The following is a 23,729-nucleotide window of genomic DNA, read 5'->3' as shown; positions in this document are numbered from 1 at the left end:
TGGAGACAATATAAAGTCAAGGCTTTGAAGGGAGGAGAATGAAGTCCCAGCAGAAGTGATTCAGGAAAGCATGCAGGGACAGAGTCCAGATCAAGGTGAGGATGAAGATAATGTCTAGAAGGAATGAGATAGACAGAGAGGTGGGAGAATAGGAAGTTATAAGCAGAAAGAGAAACACAAGAAGTTTTGACATTGGAGGTAGATGGTAAGATAAAGGGTATGACACACTCTTGTGGATAACTGAAGCAGAGTGAATGTCTGCGTCATGAGAGCTCACCATGACTTCCAGCCCCTCAGTTGGCAGCCCAGGCCATCACTCCTGTACTACCTATACTCACCTCCCTTCCCCATCTTGACCACTTGGTGAAGCAATTCATGGGATTATTCCCTCAAGTCCCTTAATTCCCTATCCTAATCACCAATTTTGTCCTGCCAAGTCTCAGTCTTGGATTACTCCCACTATCCACTGCCTTCACTGCTACTCCATACAGTTGAATGAAGCCAGAAAAAAATCATGAAATGGTGCTGACTGGGTCCACTACAAATTTATGTTACATAATCTCAACTAGACCCTCACTGTGGCAAGCCACTCCTTTTACATCTCTTTAATTTACTCAGTGGGGCAGGTAAGTGGTTCAGTGGGTAAAGTGCTGGGCCTGGAATCAGAAGGACCTGAGTTCAAATCCAGCCTCGGATACTTACTAGCTGTGTGACTCTGGGCAAGTCATGTAATCTCTGTTGCCTTAATCCACTGGAGAAGGAAATGACAAACCACTCTATTATCTTTGCCAAGAAAATCCCACAGACAGTGTGGTTCATGAGGTCACAGAGTCAGACACAACTGTACATCTGAACAACAACAATTAACTCACTGTGGGCTCACCACAATTGCTTTTCTAAAAAGATTTTCACCTCTCCTCAAATCTCCCATGGCTCCTCTCCCTCTATCTTCTCAAGTGAGAACCTTGCTTCATATATTACTGAAAAAATTGAAGTGAATCCCAGAACGCTCCTCCTTCTTCCCTCCTTGTCTCACATCACCTAGTTGCCTTCTGCCACCATCTCCTCCTTCACCCCTGTCTAACATGATGAGGTGGTTTTTCTCCTTTGTTAAAATTAATTATCTGAAACAAATAGAAACTGAGGTACAAAGTTATAAAGCAAATATATAATGATTTAATAGTAAGGCTAGCAAGTTACAATTAAATCAGGTCAACTAATTCCTCAGTAAATAGTGACAAAAGAGTGATTTACAGAGTTTATTTTTGTGACAGAGAAGAGGAATAAAAAAATGGGAAACTTGTTTTGAACATAATTCAATTGGACAAGACAGGACATCTGACTAGTTGGTTTCTTCTAAGCTTTCTTAACCCAAATTTGTTAAAGTGATATTACCCCAAAAGTCCTTTTGTGTAAAGGAGATGCCTTTTGTAACCAGAAAGCTCACTTTAAAAGGGAATTTGTTGTTTGTACTCAGCAGTCATCCCCCCATGTTCCAGCTGCCAAGATTTCATTACCCAACTTAAACTTAACCTCTAGTTGAAGAAAAATAAAAGAGGTGGGGGCAGGAGAGGGAAGCTTATCCACTAAGACTGGAAAGAGGACCTTAACCTTTAGTCAACCCCTCTTTCTCCAGCTGCTATAAAGGGAAACTCAGCCTTTAAAAATCTCATAATCCTAGGATTATTTTATTCCTACAGAGATACATGTCTCACTCTAAATTATCTACTTACTAAATGATAGTCTTATCAATCTATCTATTTATTAAGTCTATAGATAACCTAGAATATCTGTGTTAGTTTGGCTTAGATGTTAGGACTAGATTTTCCTAAAGAAGAGAGCTTAATCCTACAGTCAAACTAAAAATAAATCAAAGCAGCCAATACTGATTTAAAGGATGTTTATTTTCACCTTGTCAAGGCTAACCTTTCTACACCTACAAGTGATCCCATTCCATCCTGTCTTCTCTAGCAAATTACCCCCCCATCATCTTCATTCTCTCACTTATATTCAGTCTCTGTGTATTCTGTCAGATTTTCTGCTGCCTAGAAATATAACTGTGTCTCCCCCACTTCAAAATAATCCTCACCTGATCCATCCATCCTCATTAGCTATCACACTACATCTCTCCTCCTTTCTGTTGCTAAACTCCTCGAGTAAGTCATCTACAATCAGTATCTCCAATTTCTTTCCTTTCATCCTCTTCTGAACTCTCTACAGTTTGCCTTCCAAATTCATCATTCAACTGAGACTACTTTCCCCAAAATTACCAATGATGCGATGGCTGACAAATCTAATAACTTTTTTTCAGTCTTCATCCTTCTTAACTTCTCTGCAACCTTTCATAGTCTTGATAGTATTTGTTCTTTATAGTCAATTCCCCTTAGGTTTCTATGAGCCTACTCTATACTGGTTCTCTTCCTACCTGTCTGAGTGCTCCTCAATCTTCTTTGCTGAATCTTCATTTAGGTCATACCTATTTACAATGGGTATCCCATAGAACTTTGTCCAGAGGAGTCTTCTTTGTTAAATGTTCATTGACTTGCAATGCCTTATTTCATACCAACATTGAAAAGTGTGCTGGGGTTAGAGCTGCATCTACCACATTTGGCATAGTCTTGGCAGACTGGGACAAGAAAAAACGGCCTCATGGCTCATATAATGGTTAAATTGTAGGAAGAATCCTGAAAATACCAAAGAGATGGATCATCAGACATGTCTGGCTCCCTGTCAGAACCTTCCTGATCTTGTGTGGCAAGTCCTCTCATTGACATTGGTAGCTGGCCTTTGCTCAGGCAGACAAATTACCTCCATGGGTGCTGGAGGAAGGCTGTTCAGGAGGGTAAAGAAAGCACCAAGGCCAGCATCCCGTGGCTGTTATTGGCTGTGCTATAGAAGCTGGACTGCCAGCATAGTCAGCTGGGCCAGGGCATTCAGCAGCTATAATCAGAATTATTGTTAAAAAGATCTGAGTTAAAATACAGCCTCACTTCAAATATAGCTTTGTGACCACGGGCAAACCATTTAACCTCTGTCTGACTCAATGTCATGCAAAACACCAGAAAGTAATGGGGTCCCTAACAAGCACAGAATAACTGAACAAATTATGATACATTAATCTAATGAAATATTACAGCATATTAGAAATTCACAAGCATTCCACTTCTCCCACATCTTGTAAGAAATATGCATTATCAGTCAAAATATATTCACATATTAGTCACATTCAAAATTATACATATCTCATTCTGCATTCTGAGTCTACCTATCACTTACTTTTCAGGAGGTGGTTCTCATGCTCTGTCATCTGGAAACATGGTTATTCATTGCATTAATCAAAGTTCTTGAGGTTTTCCAAGTTGTTTGTTTTTAGAATATTATAGTTATTTTATGATTTGTTGCTGTTCTGCTCACTCAACGACCTTCTCAGGTTTCTCCTTCCTTTTCATCATTTCTCACCACACAATAGTATTCCATTGCATTCACAAGCCTACTTGTTCAGCCATCCTCCAATTGTTAGAAATTCCTTTAGTTTCAACTTCTTGTCCACCTGAAAAAAATTTCCTCGCAACATTTTAAAGACAAACAGCTCTGAAAGACTAAAGGACTTTGATTAATGCAATGACCAAGCACAATTCTAGTAGATCAGTGATGAAACATGCTATCTACTTCCTGATGGAGAAGTGATGGAATCCAGTTGCTAGATAAGACATATATTTTTGGACATAGACAATGCATCATTATTTTTTGCTTGACTTTACGTATTTGTTAATAGGGTTTGGGGTTTTTTTCCCTTTTTTTATTGGAGGGAAAGGGTAAAGTGGGATGCAGAGAAAATAAATGTTTGTTCATAGAAACATAAAAATTAAACGTGAAAAGAGATTCAGCATTTTGTGATGATACCAATCAGAATACATACAGACTCCATACATTTCTAAAATGAGAAGGCTTTCAAATTCTTTCCCTGAGGGAAGCTGAGGTTAGGCCAAAGCTCCTAAAACTATTGATTTGAGAAAGGAAGCATTGGGAGGCAGCTTTGCACCATGGAAAAAGCACTGACTCTGAAGTGAAGAGACCTAGGCTCCAATCTTGTCTCTAACATTTAGTTCTTATGTGACCTCAGGCAAATCTCTTACTCTCTCTAGGTCTCAGCTGTCACATCTATAAAATAAGAACTTTAGACTAGATTCTGTCTCCATCTATGATCTGCAAGGGCCTTGAAAGCCCAGGAGTGTGCTGGAGCCAGCTCAAAGGGCCTGAGAGACCTAGCTGTTAAATTTTCAGCATGAGCATTTACACTAAGGAAATTGGCAGGCACTAAAATTTAGGGCTTGTTTATTGTTTTGTTAATTGTCTAGATTTAGGGAAGGGATTAAGAAAATGTGAATGCAACTGGATTTAACTGAATACTAATAGATTAATACTAATACTGTAATGTGACAAATGAAAACTCCAAGTTTCTGGGAAATTAATCCACTTATTAATTAGGCTAGCTGTCAATCAATAAATTGATGATCCATGATTACTCTTGGCAACCAAAGATTCCCCAGTGGAGAATCTTTCAAAGAAAAAATCTTTGAACCCTGAAAGCCTTTTCTAAAAACCCGTTCTAAAAGGGAATGCCCTTGACAAGTGAAAGTCAACCCTGATTGGTGGATGTTTAATAAGGAAGTAGGTTAGAAGTCTTCAGCTACTCCTGCTGAGAAAATGGCCTGATCATGAGACATGGCGGTCTCCAGAAATCTGGACAGGGGAATGTGCCACCATCCAGACTTCTGGCTGGTTTTCTCCTTCATGAGCTGGGTCACCCTAAACCCTAATGGAGGGATACAAGGACAAGGGCTCCTTTTCCCAGGGTAAGAACTTGTCCAAAATGGATTCTGTTTATACTCTAAACAGAAGTTAGGTTTCCTAGTAGGTGTCCCACCCAATACTGAAGAGCATGTAACTGGAGGGCTAGAAGTAATCTCATCAACCAGCCTTGTCCTTCAGCGATGGACTGACGTTTTACAGGAGCTGAGCCTTGAAAAAAAATATAGGAGAAAAGCCTGGATCTAAATTTAGTAATTGATTATTAATACAATAGTATAATAATGTCTCCCAGGAAGTAATACTACTGCTACTACTTAATATTAGTAGATTAAACTTAAAAGTGTGTCATATGTACATTTTCCCCCTCAAAAAGCCAGTTGTTAAACATTCACCAGCACACTCCAAGGAAGTCCTCATTTTCCTAGGTGGAGAATGGCAAATGGGGTACTACAGAGTGATTATGGGGCATTAAGTTTGGGATTATAGAAGTTTAGTTTTAGTGGAGCATGTTCCCTGGATCACATCTTGACACTAATTCAGCTTTGCCTTATTGTTTCAGTAACTCAGAGAAGCAAAAGACAGCTACAAAAAAAAAAGCTACAAAAAATAGCTGTAATTTGTGAATTAATTGTAATTAGTAAAAAATTTTAAATAATTAAAGGAAATGATAATTTCAGTAGAGGTTAATGAAAATAAAGAAGGCATTTTTCTTCCCATTCAAGTTTACAGGCACCCAGGTTAAGAACCACCTGGCTCTGAATATTCAATGATCACTTTATAAATTCCTTAAAAATAGAAAACACTCTATCAACTTCCAAGCAGTAGCTAGTATCTTAAGCTTTGCTTTCTAAATTCTAATGAGATTTTTGTCACCCTAGCTTATTACCAACTTAACTAGAGTGGAAACTCAAGAGAACAAAGATTGTGTGATTTAATCTCTATATCTTGCTTATTGGCTACCAAGTAGTATTTTGTCTCAACTTTTATTTTTCCCTAATATGGGTCGATTCTAATGTCAAATGTAATAGTATGTTTGTATGTTTGTAACATAGAAAGCTCTTTAGCTAATTTCTATATTTTTGTATTAAGTGAATTATTTTGAAAAACATTTTTCCTTATTAAAAGTACCCTTGATTTCAAGTTGTGGTGAAATAACATGACAATAATTTCTGTTTTTCTTCAGGTAAATATGTTCAAATGAGATTCATTTTTTAGAATTTAAAGTTCTCAAAGGAACCAATTAACAAACAAAATCAGTTGTTTTACTGTATATTCTGGTTCCAGGCAGCTTTCACCAGATGGTTTAGTAAAGTAATTAGCAATAATCTGTTAAATGAGTCATTATTTAAATTAGTTGCTAATTTTCCTATCTATTAACCTACTCAGCAGAGTGATACTGAAAAGATCTCTAACTGCTAATCACTAGAAGTCTAACCTAGTTTTCCCCCTTAATACAGCATTTTGCCTTAATGCTACAATTAGCAAATGGCTTTCAGTAGGCTTTATTGCCAAATAAAATAGGAAAAGTAGGGGAAGAAAAGAGTAATGGAACAAATGAATAGTCTGCATTTACTTTTAAACCAGGTGGTAGATATATGTAGTAGCTCATTAGATTGTTAAATTGTTCCTAATGCTTTTGCTAATTGTTCCTGAGCCCTAAGATCTAATTTCATTAAGAGTATCTCTTTAAAGACAGCATTGAGCAAAGGCATAGGGGTTATGAAAGCTTCTCAGGGCATATTAGGGGAATTTTGTGTAGTATGAAACCCCAGTGGTGGACTATCAGTGTACTTCAGTGATCCTTAATATTTTTTCACTCCTCTCATCCCTTAGCTTCTCTGTCATACTTTGGTTAGAAATTCAGGAGGAAATTATTCCGATTCACTCCCTCCTCACCTCTGCTTCCTATAATCATTAGTTTCCTTTAAAGATCAGCTCACGTGTCTCTGACCAGAGGCCTTCCCCCTAAACCCTCAGTTGCTAGTGTCTCCCTCAACATCAATTACCTAGAATTTATTTTGCATATATTTTTCATGTACTAAAGTACACATTATCTTCTTTTATAAAACGTTAAGTCCCTTCAGGACAAGGCCTTATCTCATATCTCTTTATATTCCTAGCACCTAGCACAATACCTGTCATACAGTAGGCACTTAATAAGTGCTTGTTGATTTTTGAAAATGGTAAATCTTAGGTCATTTTACATTGATACTTGACTAAGCTGTCTTCTTTAGGCAATTCTAGGAAATCTAAGTACTTTTCCTACCTATTCTATTTGTATAGCCTCTTTCCATTTTTGACCTAGGGAGCTATTCTAGAAATTCCACAATAAGCTAAGAAAATATGTTGTGATATTGTCAAATTTTAGTTGTCTATCAAAAGAAGCTCATGTCCCTTTGGTTTGATTTTTAAGTTATTTCTAGATGCATTGTATTCCATTCCTAATCCAGAGGAAATTAACTTTTTTGTCTATTTACAAAAGGAGAATAATGGTGCTGAATAAAGTTCCACATATAAAATATTCCAAGTTCATATTATAAAAAATATCCAGGTTCAACATGTAAAATATTCAGATGGCCCTAAAGCACATTGGCTTGTTTTTAGTTTACCTTCTTGGTACAACATAGCTTGCTTTTCCATGAACATTCATGGCCTTGTTTTGTTTCTATCTGGTATATCTTGGAGGATTCCCCTCTCAAAATTACATAACTTTTTGCAGCAAGAGAGTTGTGGCTCTCACTTGAATTTTTCAAAAAACAATCTTTACTAGAAATAACTTTATGAAATTATTTAATTTCAAACGCCATTGATAGTGGGCCATCTTAACTGAATTATCTACCTGTATTCGTCATGTCTAGCTTGTTCCTGAAACCTGGTTATCCTGTCAGATTTTGTATGGTCTTACCAGATTGCATATCTCTAGTATGCTGCTGAGATACTATTTGTAAAAAAAAAAAAGTTCTTGGTACATAGTAGATGTTTAGTCCCTTCTCCTTACCAACTTCTGGTACTTGCCAATTCCAATATAAAGAGCATTCCATCTGAAGTCAGAGGTTCTGGATCCAAATCCTGTCTCTGTCACTTACTACTTGTATGGCCATCTTGGGCAATCATAACTGCTCTGGGCCTTGACTTTCTCCTCTGTAAAATGAGAGTGGGACTAGGTAGCCAAAGAAGGTCCCTTCTGACTCTCAGTCTAAGACACTGTGAGCCTACAGTCCTGCCTGACTAATTGCATTCCTGCTCTCCAGGCTGATCCTTCCTTTTGGTAACTGAGACTAATGAATGGCAAGATCAGTCAGAGCCACACCATTGGAGGGTTCTGAACATTTAGTTAAGGAGTTGGACTTTTCCTCTGTAGGCAATGGCAAATTAGCAAGGTCTTTTTGAGCAGGGAGGTGCTGTGGTGTAGAGGGTGCATGCATTTTGACCTTTGATATATGGTGTGAGGTGTTGGGCTATACCTCGTTTCTCCCAAATTGCTTTCTAGTTTTCCCAGAAATTTTTGTCAAATACTAAGTTCTTGTCCCCAAAGCTTAGATCTTTGCATTTATCAAACACTATGCATTTATCAAACAGTAGATTACTAAGATCATTTGCTACTATGTATTGTGTACCTAATCTATTTCATTGATCTGCTACTCTATTTCTTACCCAGGACCAGATTGTTTTGATGATTACTGCTTTGTAAAAACAGTTTGAGATCTTTCTAGCACTGCTAGGCCACCTTCACATTTTTTCTTTGATTTCATTGACCTGTTGTTCTTCCAGATGAATTTTATTATTTTTTTCTAGTTCTCCAAAATAATTTTTGGTAGTCTGATTGGTAGGGCACTGAATAAGTAAATTAATTTAGGTAGAATTGTCATTTTATTGTATTGGCTCAGCCTTCTCATGAGCAACTAATATTTCTCCAATTGCTTAGATCTTACTTTTATTTGTGTGAAAAGTGTTTTATAATTTTGTTCATATAGTTCCTGGGTTTGTCTTGGTAAGTAGACTCACAAGTATTTTATATTGTCTACTGTTATTTTAAATGGAATTTATCTTTCTATCTTTTCCTTCTGGGTTTTGTTGATAGTATAGAAATGTTAAGGACGCGCGGGGATTTATTTTATGTTGTGTAACTTTGCTAAAGTTGTTAAACATTTCAATTAGGCTTTTTTCAGTTGGTTCTTTGGAATTTTCTAAGTATACCATCATGTCATTTGTAAAGAGTGATAGTTTCGTCTCATCATTGACTATTCTAGTTCTTTTCATTTCTTTTTCTTCTCTAATTGCTACAGCTATAATTTTGTACAATTTCTAGTACAACATTGAATAATAGTAATGATAACGGGCATCCTTCCTTCATCCCTGATCTTACTGGGAAGATTTATGGCTTATCCTCATTACAGATAATGCTTGCTGATAGTTTTAGATAGATACTACTTATTTTAAGAATGACTCCATTGATTCTATACTTTCAAGTGTTTTTAATAGGAATGGATGTATTTTGTCAAAAACTTTTTCTGCATCTACTGAGATAATCATAATTTCCATTAATTTTGTTATTGATATGGTCAATTATGCTGATAGTTTTCCTAATATTGATCCAGCCCTGCATTCCTGGTATAAATCCCACCTGGTCATAGAATATGATCCCGGTGATACATTGATATAATCTCCTTGTTAGTATTTTATTTACATTTTTTGCATCAATGTTCATTAGGGAAATTGATCTGTGGTTTTCTTTCTCTGTTTGGCTCTTCCTGGTTTAGGTATCAGCACCATATTTGTGTCATGAAAGAAATTTTGTAGGACTCCTTCTTTGCCTGTTTTCTCAAATAGTTTGTATAGTACTGAAATTAATTGTTCTTTAAGTGTTGGTAGAATTCACTTGCATATGAATCCATCTGGCCCTGGGTAGGGGGAAGGTCTTAAGGAGTTCATTGAAGGCTTGCTCAATTTCTGTTTCTGAAAGAGGCTATATAAGTATTCTATTCTTCTTTTGTTAATCTCAGCAATTTATGTTTTTGTAAATATTTATCCATTTCACTTAGATTTGTCAGATTTATTGGTATATAATTATGTAAAATAACTCCTGATAATTACTTTAATATTCTCCTTGTTGGTAGTGAATTCACCCTATTCATTTGGGGCTCTCTTTCTGGAGGTGATTGGTGGATTTTTTACATTTCTACTTTGCCCTCTGCTGATAGGATATCAGGACACTTCAAAAATTTCTTGAAATATGACATCTAGGCTTGTTTTTTGACCCTGGCTTTTAAGTAGTCCAATAATACTTAAATTATCTTTTCTTGATCATTTTCCAGGTCAGTTGTTTTTCCAATGAGATATTTCATATTTTCTTTAGTTTTTCATTCTTTTGATTTTGTTTTGTTGTTTCTTGCTTTCTGATGGAGACATTAGTTTCCAGTTGCCCAATTCTAATTTTTACAGAATTATTTTTTTTGTTGAATTTTTTTACGTCCTTTTCCATTTGGCCAATTTTACTTTTTAAGGAATTCTTTTCATCAGTGAATTTTTGTATTCTTTTTCTATTTTGCATTGGATAGACTGCTGGGCCTAAAGTCAGGAAGACTCGTATTCCTAAGTTCAACTCTGGCCTCAGACACTTACTAGCTGCGTGACCCTGGACAAGCCATTTAATACTGTTGCTTCAGTTTCCTCAGCTGTAAAATGACCTGGAGAAGGAAATGGCAAATCACTTTAATATTTTTGCCAAGAAGACCCCAGTGGGGTCACAAAGAGTTGGACATGAGTGAAATGACTTAGCAAAATTCTGCTTTTTGAGGCCTTCTCTTCAATGGATTTTTTTTTTTGCCTCTTTTACCATTTGTCCATGTTTATTTTTTAAGGTGTCATTTTCTTCACTATTTTTTGTGCCTCCTTTACCAAGCTGTTGATATTTTTTTCATAATTTTATTGTATCAGTCTCATCTCTTTTCCTAATTTTTCCTCTGCCTCTCTTATTTGATTTTTAAAACTGTTTTTGTGCCCTTCCAGGAATTCTTGAGGGATGGGGAGGCTGTGACCAATTCACATTTTTCTTTGAAGCTTTGTATGCAGCTATTTTGGTTTCATTTTCTTTTGAGTTTATATCTTGTTCTTCTTTGTTACCATAATAACTTTGTATGATCAGGTTCTTCTTTTGACGTTAGTTCATTTTTCCAGACTACTTCTTGATTTACAACTTTATGTTAAAGTTGGGCTCTGTTCCTGGGGTGAGGGGGCATTTTCCTAAGCTTCAGGATTTTCTTGCTCCTATTTTTAGAGCTACCTCTTCGGGTTTGTAGATTTTCAGCTCTTCCAAGGTGGTATGATCTAAGGAGAGGTGTGGTCACTGCTCCCCTGGCTTGTGGTGTTCTGGTCTGTGTGCTCTGGAACTGTAACCAGAGCCCCAACACCCCTGTAGTGGCAAGTTCTAATGAGCTGGAGCTCCTCTTAGCTCTGGGACTGAAACCCAGAACTGAGTATGGGCAATGCAACAGAGTCCTGCATCCAATGCTAGCAAAGGGTCCCCTGTAATCTCCTTCTGAAGAGTTGTCTGACCCCCTGAAACAGACTTTTCTGCCAAGTTCCTAAATTGCTCTGGGCTGGAAAATTGATTCATCCCTACCTTTTGTTAGGTCTGCCACTCAAGAATTCAATTTGAGGTATTATTTTTAAATTGTTTGGAGGGGAACTTTGGAGATCTTCACTCCACCAAAATAGTTCTACCTCTTTCTCAGTTGTCTTCCAATAAAGGAATGACAGTAATTCACTTATGGGGTGGGGCATTATAAAAGGGTTCTCTTCATGGTATGACGTAAAGATTGTAGGTGGAATTCTATACCAAGAAAAGAAAGCCAGGAATTTTTGCCTAGAAAATTTCCACTAGTAACTAGGACTCACATGAAGACTGTAGTAGAATATTTGCCATTGTTACATCTGATTGTGCATAACCATAGTGGAGGTGCAGAATGTCATCTTGAATAGCAATTTTTTGTGTGGATGCAGAGTGGGCTGTGATTTTCATGCAGTTTGTTGTACTTTGTTTTATATGTATTTGCTATCCAGATATGATAAATGTTTGTGTCAATGACATACTCTCTCTACTAACAATGTATAAGGAGAGGAAGATTTTTTGAATTCAAGGATAATTGAATTTAACGACTAGAAAATATAAATGTTTTAAAAATATATAATTGATGGTTTTTAAAGATAATCCCTCATGTAAAGATAAAACTCCTCTTCACAACAACAAAAATCTTTAGTGTCATAATCCAAGACTTTTATGTCAACAATGAATTTATTGCATGTTCGATGTCAATTTAGATTACATATGTATCTTGGGTGGGAAAATATCCTGTTTGCTATGTTGACATCCATTTGCTGATTCATGACAAATTGCCACTTGAGACACCACTCAGATGTTTACCTGTCTTCCTGATCTCATCCTCATATCAAAAAGATGCTTCTGTACATTCTTGAATTTTATGCAGACCATACAAAGCATATTTTGTTGAGGCTAGGTGGCTTCCTGTTATCAGAAGATAATGTGCCTAATCACATATTCCTTAGTATTGAGATAAATTTTCAAGAGATTAAATCTAAAAATCATGAGAATTTATTGAAGGATGGATCTATGTAACAAAACAGAACTCTCATACAGGTGCAGTTTTTCACAAGGTAGTTTTGGAGTTTCCCGTTTTGTTTTTGGAAAAGTATCCATGCTTAAAGAGAATGTTAGCTCATTCATTATGTTGACATAAAGGGTAAGTTAATACAAAGAAACCTGGTATAGAATATTAATAAAAATAAATGACTTGAAAAGTGTTCAGAGATATTTAGGAAGCCTCTCTAGGAACTATGCCACTGTCATAATTAATCTCCCACCATTTAGACCTTCTGCTCTAGCCATGCAGATCTACTCATTGTCCCTCTAACACCATTTACAACTTTGTGACTTTACTCATGCTCTTCTCCCAAACTGTCACATTCTTTCCATCTTGTCTGAATCCTGCCCTTTCTTCAAAGCTCTGTTGCACTTTCCTGACTGCTTCCTCAGTGATTTCCTAATTTGAACACCCATCAAACTCATCCATTCTCTATTGCACATAAAATCTTGTATTATTGTTTTTTAATATATATGCCCTTTCTCCCTGGCTAAAATTTAAGCTCCTTGAGGGGAGAGTTTGGGTCTCCAAGCACCTGACAGTATAACACAAGTCTAAATAGTCAATTAGGTGACTAATTATATCTGTCTATGATCACGTGCAGCAGATAGTAGCATTCTCACTCCAAAGATTAGGAAACTGACATTCATAAAAGAAAACAAACCTGACTGATATTGCTAACAATTCACATATTGTGAATTGTGATACTCTTGGCAAGGCACTGGGCCTTTTATAGGGAACTACTAATTGTCAGTCCAAGGCAGTTAGCAAAACCTAATCTTAGGATAAATAGGCAGACAGTCTACACACTCAGGTAAAGGACTACAGGATTTCTTTGTATTAACTTACATATTATTACATATAAAACAGATTATACCATTAGTTAATTTGATAAAAAAGAGGAAAATCAAATTACCAGTATCAAAAATGAAAAGGGTGAATTCACCACCAATAAAGAGGATATTAAAGTAATTATTAGGAGTTATTTTGCACAATTATATGCCAATAAATCTGACATATCTAAGTGAAATGGATGAATATTTACAGAAACATAAATTGCTGAGATTAACAAAAGAAGAATAGAATACTTAAATAGGCCCATTTCAGAAAAAGAAATTGAACATGCCATCAATGAACTCCTTATGTTGACATAAAGGGTAAGTTAATACAAAGATCACACATTCATTGTTTTTCTCTTGATTTTGAAATATATTTAAGTAAATGATAAAATTAACTTTTTTATCTTACTACTATGTGGATACTTCTGCATTTGATCATTACCTAAATGATTTCTATGGTTCCTTTCATATTTAGATTCTATTTTTCTTTAGTTTTTTTTTAATTTAATTTTTAAATTTCTTAGTTAAAGTACTGTATGTGGGTATAGTCTCGGCTAAGTGACAAATTGTATCTCAATTTCCCTGATTTGAGCTCTCTGACTATCTGTAGTGAGAGTTTGGAATGCTATTATAACTATTTCTTCTTCAAGCTGATATTCACTTTTACTGACTGACAAATAATTTTTGAAAGCTTAAAAACATACTTATGTTGCTGATGAGTCATTTTTCAGTCCTGTTCAATTCTTCACAACTCCATTTGGGGTTTTCTTGGCAAAGATACTACAGTGGTTTGTAATTTCCTTCTCCAGTTTATTTATAGATGAGGAAACTAAGGCAGGCAGGGTGAAGTGACTTGTCCAGAGTCACATAGCTAGTAAATGTCTAAGGCTGGATTTGAACTCAGGAAAAGGAGTCTTCCTGATTCCAGGTCTGGCACTCTATCAACTGTACTACATTATGGATATAGTTCTTGCTGTATTAAATCTAGCAAAAATAACACCATGATTTCTTTCCTTTTTTCCTTCTTTCTTTCTTTTATTTTTTTATAGCTGCAGATTCTTGTTGATACTGGAAGCAGTAACTTTGCTGTGGCAGGTGTCCCTCATTCACATACGACTTCATACTTTGACACTGAGAAGTAAGTAATGGAATATGAGGTTTGAAGTTGAGTTAGGGTTTTTGTGCTGCTTGAAATGGTATTTCAAAAAGTGCTGGGACGGATTATCCTGCTGCTTTTCTGGGAGAGGACTAAGATTAATTCAGTAAAGCACTTTTTGGTTTTAACTTTGATAATCACATTTGAAGTTGTACCTTCTGTAAAAAAAAAAAAGGGGGGGTGGGGTATAGATGTGCCATACCTTAAGAAAACATGACCTGTTAAGATAGAAGCTGAACGAGCCAGTGTGATGTAGATAGGATTCATACACTGGAGCTTGACTGGAGCCCTAAATTCCTTTCCAACTCCACGTTTATCTGAAATTAAAATGCAAACCTGTAAAACACATAAATTAGGGGTGATTATTTGTATCCTAAAATAAATCACTGTAGGATTCCTTTAAATAGTGGATTAAGAATCAGATGTACTTTGTAGATATGCAGTTGGCCACCATCTTTTTGTAGCATTTGTAATGCACAGAAATATTTCTATACTATATTTTATTCTACACTCTCCATTGTGTTATAGAGATACTAGTAAACAAAGAGAAAATAATTATAAATCAATGTAAAAGTGTGAAGAATTTGTCTTTTAAACATGGTGTGGTTTAGTAGAGTTAAAAAACAATGCATTTAGAGTAACCTAGACATTCTCTTGATGTTGATATGTGACATATTTGATAAGTAAAGATTGAATGCACTCATTCTGAATGAAAAGGAATGGTGTTTATGTATTAAAAATTACAGTTTTGTTGAAGAGAGAAAATGATCTTTTGAGGTAGCTTGCAGTTGAGGAAACCATTGATACATAAGAATGTAATGATTGATGTTCTATAATGTGTTCTAATATGATTATCCCACACCAACTTGACTTTTCAACCACACATCCCCAGTGTTCCCCAAATGATCACATAGCCAAGGGTAATACACTAAAAATAGTTATATGCATCAAGGAGGATGACTTAGACTTTTCTATTTTATCCCTGGCAATCCAGAGATCATCCTCTTTGGGAGTTAAAGGAAACAAAATAAAAGTAGATAAACTCAACCTTCCATCATCATTTATATTAGATATATCCACCTAGGACATTGTTCCTATCCTTTACCCCTTCTTTGATCCTCCTGTTTTCCCCAAAATAGACTGGAACAAACTAACAAAAAAAAAAAACCTTTTTGTGATGTTTAGTTTTCCTCACTAGCCTTAGCTTGTCCTGTGCTTTAGAACTCATGACACTCTTCTTATAGGATCTTACCACACCTTCACATTTATCCACTGATACCTGTTTTGTTTTGTTTTTTAACCACAATTTGTTTTGCCATTTCCCAGTTGATGGACTTATAGTTTTTCCCTGGCCTTTTTTTTTTGGGGGGGGTGGAGGTGCTAGGCAATGGGGTTAAATGACTTACCCAGGGTCACACAACTAGTAAGTGTTATGTGTCTGAGGCTGGATTTGAACTCAAGTCCTCCTGAAACCAGGGCTAGTGCTCTATCCACTGCGCCATCTAGCCGTCCCTCCCTAACTGCCCCTCCCTAGCCTTTTTTGCTGTTGCCTTTTGATGGCACAGGATACAGAACAGAAATTTTATTTTGGAACACAAATAGCTACCTAAAAAAGTAATGTCTGATAATGAGATTCAGACTTCTGCACTATGTCTTAAAATATAGGAATGGCAGACTTATGACCAGGAATAGAATATGACTAATAGAGCTTAAAATTGTAAATTATGGTGTCTAATAAAAAGGACTTTGAGTAAAGTGACTTTTTCTTGGTTTTCCTGATTAGAATTCAGTCTAATGCATTCTCTAGATATTTATCAAGGAGGTATGGAGGGATATCTAGATGTAACACTTCTTACTTTACTGTCTTGACTCAGTCTCATCTCTACTTTCTCACTAATCTTCATCTGTTCCCTCTCTATGTGCTAATTCTCTACCCCCTATGAACATGCCCATATCTTCTCCATCCTCAAAAAAATCTTTACTTGATCTATCCATCCCCATTACCTATCAGCCTATATTTCTCCTACTTCTTGAGAAGATCTTCTAAAACAGGTGTCTACACTTCCTTCTTAACTCTTTACATTCCTAGCTTCCAAATTCATCATTCAACCAAAAGTGCTGTCTCCAAAGCTGTCAATGGTCTCTTAATTGCCCAATCTATTGTCCTTTTCAAAATGCTCATTCTCTGCAGCATTTGACATAATCACCCTCCCCTTGATACTCTATTCTCTCTAGATTTTCATACTACTATAAATTAGTTTTCTTCCTACCTGTCTGTCAATCTACTTCTAAGTCTCTTTCTGCAACATCTTCATACAGTTCTCACCTGATAACCACAAGTGTCCCACAGCATTTTGTCCTGGCTTCTTCTCTTCTTCCTCTGTAATATTCCACTTGGTGATCTTATCACCTTCCATGGTTTCAATTATTGCTTTGAAGATGATTCTCATATCAGCTTAGTCAGCCCTAAGCTGTCTCCTAAGCTCCAGTCACATATCTCCAACTCCCTATTGGGCCTCTTAAACTTGATATGCATGCCCTAAACATCTTAAACTCATCATGTGCAAAACTGACCTTACATTTCCCCCCAAATGCTTCCCTATTCCAAACTTCTCTATTATTTTAAAGGTTACTGCTTTCCTCTCAGTCATCTGGATTCTCAGCTTGTGTCATCACCAACTCCTCACTCTCACCCTCATCATAACAATAATAACTACAACAACAATAATAAATGCTTAATATTTAAATAATGCTTATTTTGTACCTGGCACTGTGCTAAGCAATTTACAGTTATTATCTTTTTTAATCCTCACAACAATCCTGGGAAGTAAGTGTTATTATTATCCTCATTTTGAGAAAACTGAAGGAAGAAGAAGTTAAGTGATTTCCCCGGAGTCACACAAGTGGTATGTGTCTCAGGACTTCCTGACTCCAGACCTGGCACACTCTCCACTATGCTACTGAGTTGCCTCTAGTATGCAATCAGTTATCAAGTCCTATCATTTCTAACTTCTCCCCGTCTCTTGTATATGGCCCTTCTCTCCTATGACACTGCTATCACCCTGATTCAGTCTTCCATCGCCTGGGCTATGGAAATATCCAGTTGGTTAGTCTCGCTTCCTCAAGTCTCACCCCTCTCCTATTCATTCAGCTGTCACACTGATCTTTCTAAAATGCAGGATCTGGCCATATCATTCCACCAGTGACTCCCTATCACCCCTAAAATGAAAGATACAGTCCTTCGTTTGGCCTTTAACATCTCTTTTACATCATGATCCCTTCCCACCTTTTCACTTTTCTTAAATTTGCTCCTGTTCATGTATTCTGTCACCCAGTGACACTGGCCTCCTTGCTGTTCCTCACACAATGTCCTCTATCTTCTGATTCCAGACTTTTCCCCTGGCGATCCTCCATGTTTGGAATTCTTTCCCTCCTCATCTCTGTTTCCTAGTTTCCCTGGTTTCCTTCTAGTCTCTGCTAAAGTCCTACCTTCTACATGGTTTTGCCAGTGCTCCTTAATCTTAGTGCCTTCCCCCTGTTCATTACATCCAGCACATCCTGAATATATTGTGTTTGTACATAGTTTTTCGCCTGTCTTCTCCCCAATTAGACTGTGAACTCCTTGTTACCTTTCTCTGTAACCCCAGTGAGTTACAAAGTTAAAATAATAATAATATAAATATAATAATCAGTGGGTTATTAAGCACCCTACAATGGTAAAGTGTTAAATAAATGATAGTTTACTGACTACCTGACTGAAAAGTCAGCTTTACACATTCCAGAACTATCACTACCATTGATAGCAACAATATTGTCATCCTGAGAACTTTGAAATTCCAAATTTAAACCATTAGTCTGTCAGTCTTACGAAGATAAGTGGAGGATAAAGGGGTGGGGAGTCTAGTGAATGGCTGGTAGAGAAGCTTGTTTACCTTCTTTACTCTTCTTTCTCTTCATGTCCTTCTGCTCACATCTTCTTAAGCTCAGGCACTTCAGTTTATCCTCCTCAAGTTTAGTCTGACCTTCACACTGCCAATACCTTCTAAATATTGTCACAATTTCTCCTCCTTTTCTTTCTCCTTCAGCTCAAGTCCTTTACCTTCTTCCATTATTTCTGCCATATAACCACTTCCTATGGAAATCAAATGTAGAAAAGGTTCTAGGCTATCTTTGTTCTCTTTTCCCCTGGTTCCTTACTCACTGTACCTAGTTACAATGTTTAGCTTTAACTAAGAGAAGAGAAAAAGAAAATATAAAATTGGAACCTAGTATTCCTTGAAATGGAGATTGTATGGATGGTTCTGTCAGATTAAAATTAATTCTGCTTAGGTCTGGATCTATGCTATAAGGCAGAGTGGCATGGCAGTGAGGAAGAAGGGGAAAAGGAAAGAAGATTTCAAGTTTTGGCTGCCTTTTGCAAAAGTGAAGAGAATGTCTAGGAGAATTTATTCTGAAAGATAAAATTACTCTATCTTTGGAATAAAGTGGTTTTATCTGGAGAAAATAGAAGATTTCAATTGTCAAGAGTACAGGGAAAACTGACTTCTAGTAAAGAATAATATGATCTGATTTTGTTATATGATTTCATCATTATCATTTTCAATTATTAATTGTTTCTATGATTTATTCTTTGCCTCTATTTAGGATTCCACTGTTTTCTCCATCTGAATCTGTGCCTTGTTTACAGTCCTTGAACCAATTACTGTTTTTATCATGTTATTATTTATAAAAGAATGTTTCTGTCTTTTTACATATATTTGCAATATCTCTGGCATAATACAGGGTCAGTTTTGTAAAAGTTCCGTGTGGTGCTGAGAAAGATTTTCTTTTGCAATCCCATTTAGAAGATGCCAGATATATTTTAGCTCTAGTTTCCCTCAGAAACTTGTTCAATTTCCTATTTTTCTTTTTGTATATCATTCTGTTAGACTTATCCAAAACTGAGAGAGGGATTTTGAAGTCACGATTATGTTACTATGTCATCTTGTAGCTCAGATGTTTCCTTTATGAATTTGGACACTAAGGCATTTTGAGCATATAAGTTTATTTAATATCGATTTGTTGTCTATGGTTCCTTTCAGCATAATATAGTTCCCTTGTTTATCCCTTTTTAATTTTTTGAATGTTAATTTTTGCTTTGCCAAATAGCATCATTGCAACTCCTACTTTTTAATGATTCATTTGATGCATGGTGAACTTTCAGGATAAAGGCATTTCTGTTGCATGGTAGACAAAGTCTTCTGCAGATGAGTCAGCAGGCTGGTAATGAAATATATATTTGTCACTGGGAAAACAGCCTAGCTGAATACAGAGAGGATCCTCATCAGAAAGCTAGCCACCAGATAATGAATTATGGGGGCAGCACCTCTCATGAGGCAAGTTAGAAATGCCATAGCAATAGTAGGTAATATACTACATCCTATGTCTTTGATTGATCTGCCCCCTTACTATCTTATAAATATCTTCAATAAGGGTTTTGGTTGGTGAAACAACTGCTTCACCAATGTATTTACTCTAATACCAGATTCTAAATAATACCTCATATTTCCGTAGTCTTACTGTTCAAATAAGGAAGCACTCAAAAAGATCTATTGGCTCATTAATATGATATATATGTACACATACATATTTAGATAAGTAGATCTATGTCGAAGAAAGAAGGAAAGAAAGAAAGATAGTATAATAATAATTGTGTTTATTATTGTTGGGTTGTTTATTGTGTGTAAATCAGGATAGGCCTACTGTAGGAAGTGGCCCTAGAGTCAGATTTTGAAGGAAGTTGGGGGAAGAGAAAAAGGGGCATAGAGTGAGTTCATTCCAGGCCTGAGGGATAGCTTCAGGTAACATGAAGTGGGGAGTTGAAATGTCCTATGTGAACAGCAAGCAGGCTGGTCTGACCAGAATATAAAGTGTATGAAGAAGTAATCAAATATGCAGTCAAGCTTGAAGGATCAGGTTTGAGCCAGATTATTAATTTTTTTTAGAATTCATTCAAGTTTATATTTTACCCTACAGATAAAGAAAGAACCAGTAGAGTTTCTTGAGCAGGGAAGTGGCATGGTCAAACATGTGCTAAAGGAATATCAATTTGCCATCTGCATGGAGAATAAATTGAACAGAAAAAAAACAATTCTCAGCAAGGAAAGAAATTGGGAGGCTCAGGGGCAGCTAGGTGGTGCAGTGAATAGAGCTTTGGCCTTGGAGTCAGGAGGACCTGAATTCAAATCCAACCTGAGTCACTTAACCCCATTGCTTCACCAAAAAGGAAAACAAAAAAGAAAAAGAAATTAGGAGCTGTTCTCTTAGTAGTTTAGATTGAGGTACTAAGAACCTGAACGAGGGAGTGGCTATGAATGGATAAAAGGAGTCCAATGCAAGATGCCATGAAGGCAGAATCAAATCTTAGCAATTTGTGAAGGACAAGGGAGAAGGCAGAATCTCCAGTATGATATTGAACTTGCCTCAGTAAAATATAGATAATAGTAGCACTTACCTCAATAGATAATATTTGTAAAGCACAGTGCCTTGCACATGGTAGGTGCTTAATAAACACTCATTTCCTTTTTTCTCTTCTCCCATTAAGTTTTAGAGGAGGATTTAAACTCGGGTCTTCCTGACCCTTGGCCCAGTGCTCTATCCACTGTACCACCTAGCTGCCATTGTAGAGATGGCTTATAATAATAGAGCCCTGGATTATTCCTATGCAAAACTGAAAGAGAAAGATCATGGCTGTCTCTATCCTATGCTTCCCCAGGTGACTATCAGGTCTCAAGAGAGTTTGTGTTTTTTTGTTTGGTTTTTCATCTGACCACTGCTATTTTAGTAGTAAATATTTGCTGTTGCTCATTTGCATGTGATACGTGTTAGCTAAATAAACTCAAAATACTTGAAACTCTTGTGAACTGTATTCAAACTTTCTTCTTTTAAAGGATTATGTACCCTAACCCAGAACCTAACATTTTTCACACCATTAAACAAGTAAGTTGTTAAAAATCTGTGATTTTGTCTGTGTGGGAACACACTTCCACCAACAGGATTACAAATTGTCTATCACTTATTAGGTAAGTAAGTTTTAGGGAATTGCTGAAGCTCAGAAGGGGTGAATTATTCAATCAACAAGCATTTAACTGCCCACTGTGTGCCAGGTTCAATTGCCTCAAAAAGCATAAGAAGCTTACAAGCCTGTAACAAGGAAAGACAACAGCAGGCAAGGGTGAGTAACTTGCCCGTAATTGAATAATTGTTGTCAGAGATGCACCTCCAACACTCCATCCATTCTACCACACTGCTTCTATTTAAATGGATACCAAACTATTTTTCCAAAACATTTCAGAGCTTGGTCCAAGGACCTTCATTCAAACCTCCGTGATTTAGATAGCTCTGTAGCAGCAGTTCTATCCATGCCACTTAATAAGTTTTGATCATTTAAAATTCGTTCATTATTCTTTTGTCTTCTTTTCTTCTGTTTCTTCCTAATTCTTATTCTCTCCAGGATATGTGGTCAGATTGGTTTTAACAGTAATGCTATTTTGAGATGAAAAGCTATAGAATGTGAAAATTAATGGGATATGAAACCTATGTAGAACCAAAAGTGTTATTTTTTTCCTTGAATATTTTTCTTTATCCAGTTAGTATTCTTCATAAGACCATTAGTTTCTTCATTTCTTTTTAAATTTTCTAAACTAAAGCTTAATGACCTATAATACTTCTTCATTTGCTTGTCCCTTTAATCTCTCTTGGTTATTATATGATTTCTAATTAGATTTGTTAGTCTCTAAAACAAACACATTAGTCTTTGGGCTTTTTAGCACTTTCTAGAACATCTTCCAGTAACTGGAAATTTGGGTTTGTGAGCCTTTGACATCAGACCTCTTTGATTGGTGAAATGAGTTGAGTACTCCTGCTGCTTTTAGTTATATGCAGAATTTGTCTCTGTCAAAAGCAGGCATTATCTTTGGAATATCCTGGTAAATCATAATTTAGCCCTAAAAAAGTATACATTCATTCTTTTAGTCAATAAAATAGGAATAACCCATAACTTGACTGACTAGAATAAAGGTCTAAAATACCTGTCATCCAGACTTTCTACCACATAGTTAAAAATTCTGGAATAATTCTATTAGAATTTTTCAGCGTCCCAATCAGCCTGAAGTAATTAACAAAGAGTAGTTTTAACTAGAGAACTACTATTTTCCGTATTAGACAGAAACCAGATTTTAATGGAGGAGAGGGGGATGAATTTTGCTTGAACTATGATTATGAAGGTTAGGCTCCTGGAAATGACCAGGAATATGTCATTTTTCAGTGTGTTGACAAGTTCACTAGATTGTGTGAATATCTTGACAATGCAATTCTAGAACAAGTTGGACTAATGCAAATATCTGCATTTACTCCTATAGTCTAGATCTTTTCTACAGGCACATCAGAGTTCTAATCCATGAAAATAAAATGGAGAATGATGCTGCTCCATCATTCTGGAACACCCCAAAAGAACCTGATGTTCTCAGAATCTCTTCAAAAAGGGAACAGTTGGAGTTCAACTAGGAAATCTGGAGAAATTTGATCAGTCAGTCAACAATCATTTATTAAGCACTATGTACTAGACAATGTGAGTCCTTATGAATAAAGAAAAAGAAAAAAATCATCCTTACCTTCAAGATTACATTCCAGTGGTAGATAATATATATGTGTAAATTGGTACATTCAAGGTAAGTACAGAGAAGATGGAAGGTGGTCTTAGAGAAGTCACTAGCAGCTTGGAGGCCTGGGAAAGGCCTCGTGTAAGAGGTGATCCTTAAACAGAATCTTAAAAGAATCCAAGATTTGGAGGTTAGGAAGGTGAACAACCCTTCAATCTCTGTATGACCTTGGAGTTTGGGATAGTGGTGTCTGGCCTTAATAGGCGCAGTTACTTCAAGTTCTTATTCCTGTATTTCCTTCAAAGTAATAAACAATTTTGAGATTGTTTATTCAATTAAATTGAATGAACTTTTAAATATTTATTTTCTCCTTGATAGTCCAACTGAAGGTGAAAAGTCTCTTTAAAATGGCTAGAAATTTTACTTTTGCTGTTAGCAAAGGCATCTCTAATTTCAAATATCTCTGATTGATTTTGGGATTTGTTAGATGGAAATAACTTGAAGCCAATCGGGAATTCTTACCACTATAGTTAATTCATGTGAAAAGCATGGGAAAGCTTTGGCAAAGTGTACCTGCTGTCAAGATGTATGGTGAAGAAAAATAATAAATGACAAGTGTATT

The 23,729-nt window shown here is 36.3% G+C and overlaps 1 protein-coding gene across 1 annotated transcript in view; it reads left to right on the top strand.

Moving 5' to 3' along the window:
- BACE2 (beta-secretase 2) overlaps window positions 1-23,729 on the top strand; it is a 119,461-nt gene that overhangs the window by 31,645 nt on the left and 64,087 nt on the right. Inside the window, exon 2 of the mRNA XM_020976257.2 lies at window positions 14,362-14,450. Coding sequence (XP_020831916.1) covers window positions 14,362-14,450 — 89 coding nt within the window. The remainder of the gene's footprint in view (window positions 1-14,361; window positions 14,451-23,729) is intronic.

This window comes from Phascolarctos cinereus, unplaced genomic scaffold, assembly GCF_003287225.1.
Source record: "Phascolarctos cinereus isolate Bilbo 61053 unplaced genomic scaffold, phaCin_HiC Scaffold_726;HRSCAF=1367, whole genome shotgun sequence".
NCBI classification, from domain to species: Eukaryota; Metazoa; Chordata; class Mammalia; order Diprotodontia; family Phascolarctidae; genus Phascolarctos; species Phascolarctos cinereus.
The sequence above is the reverse complement of the archived record's forward strand: the minus strand, read 5'-3'. Positions and strand labels throughout refer to the sequence as shown.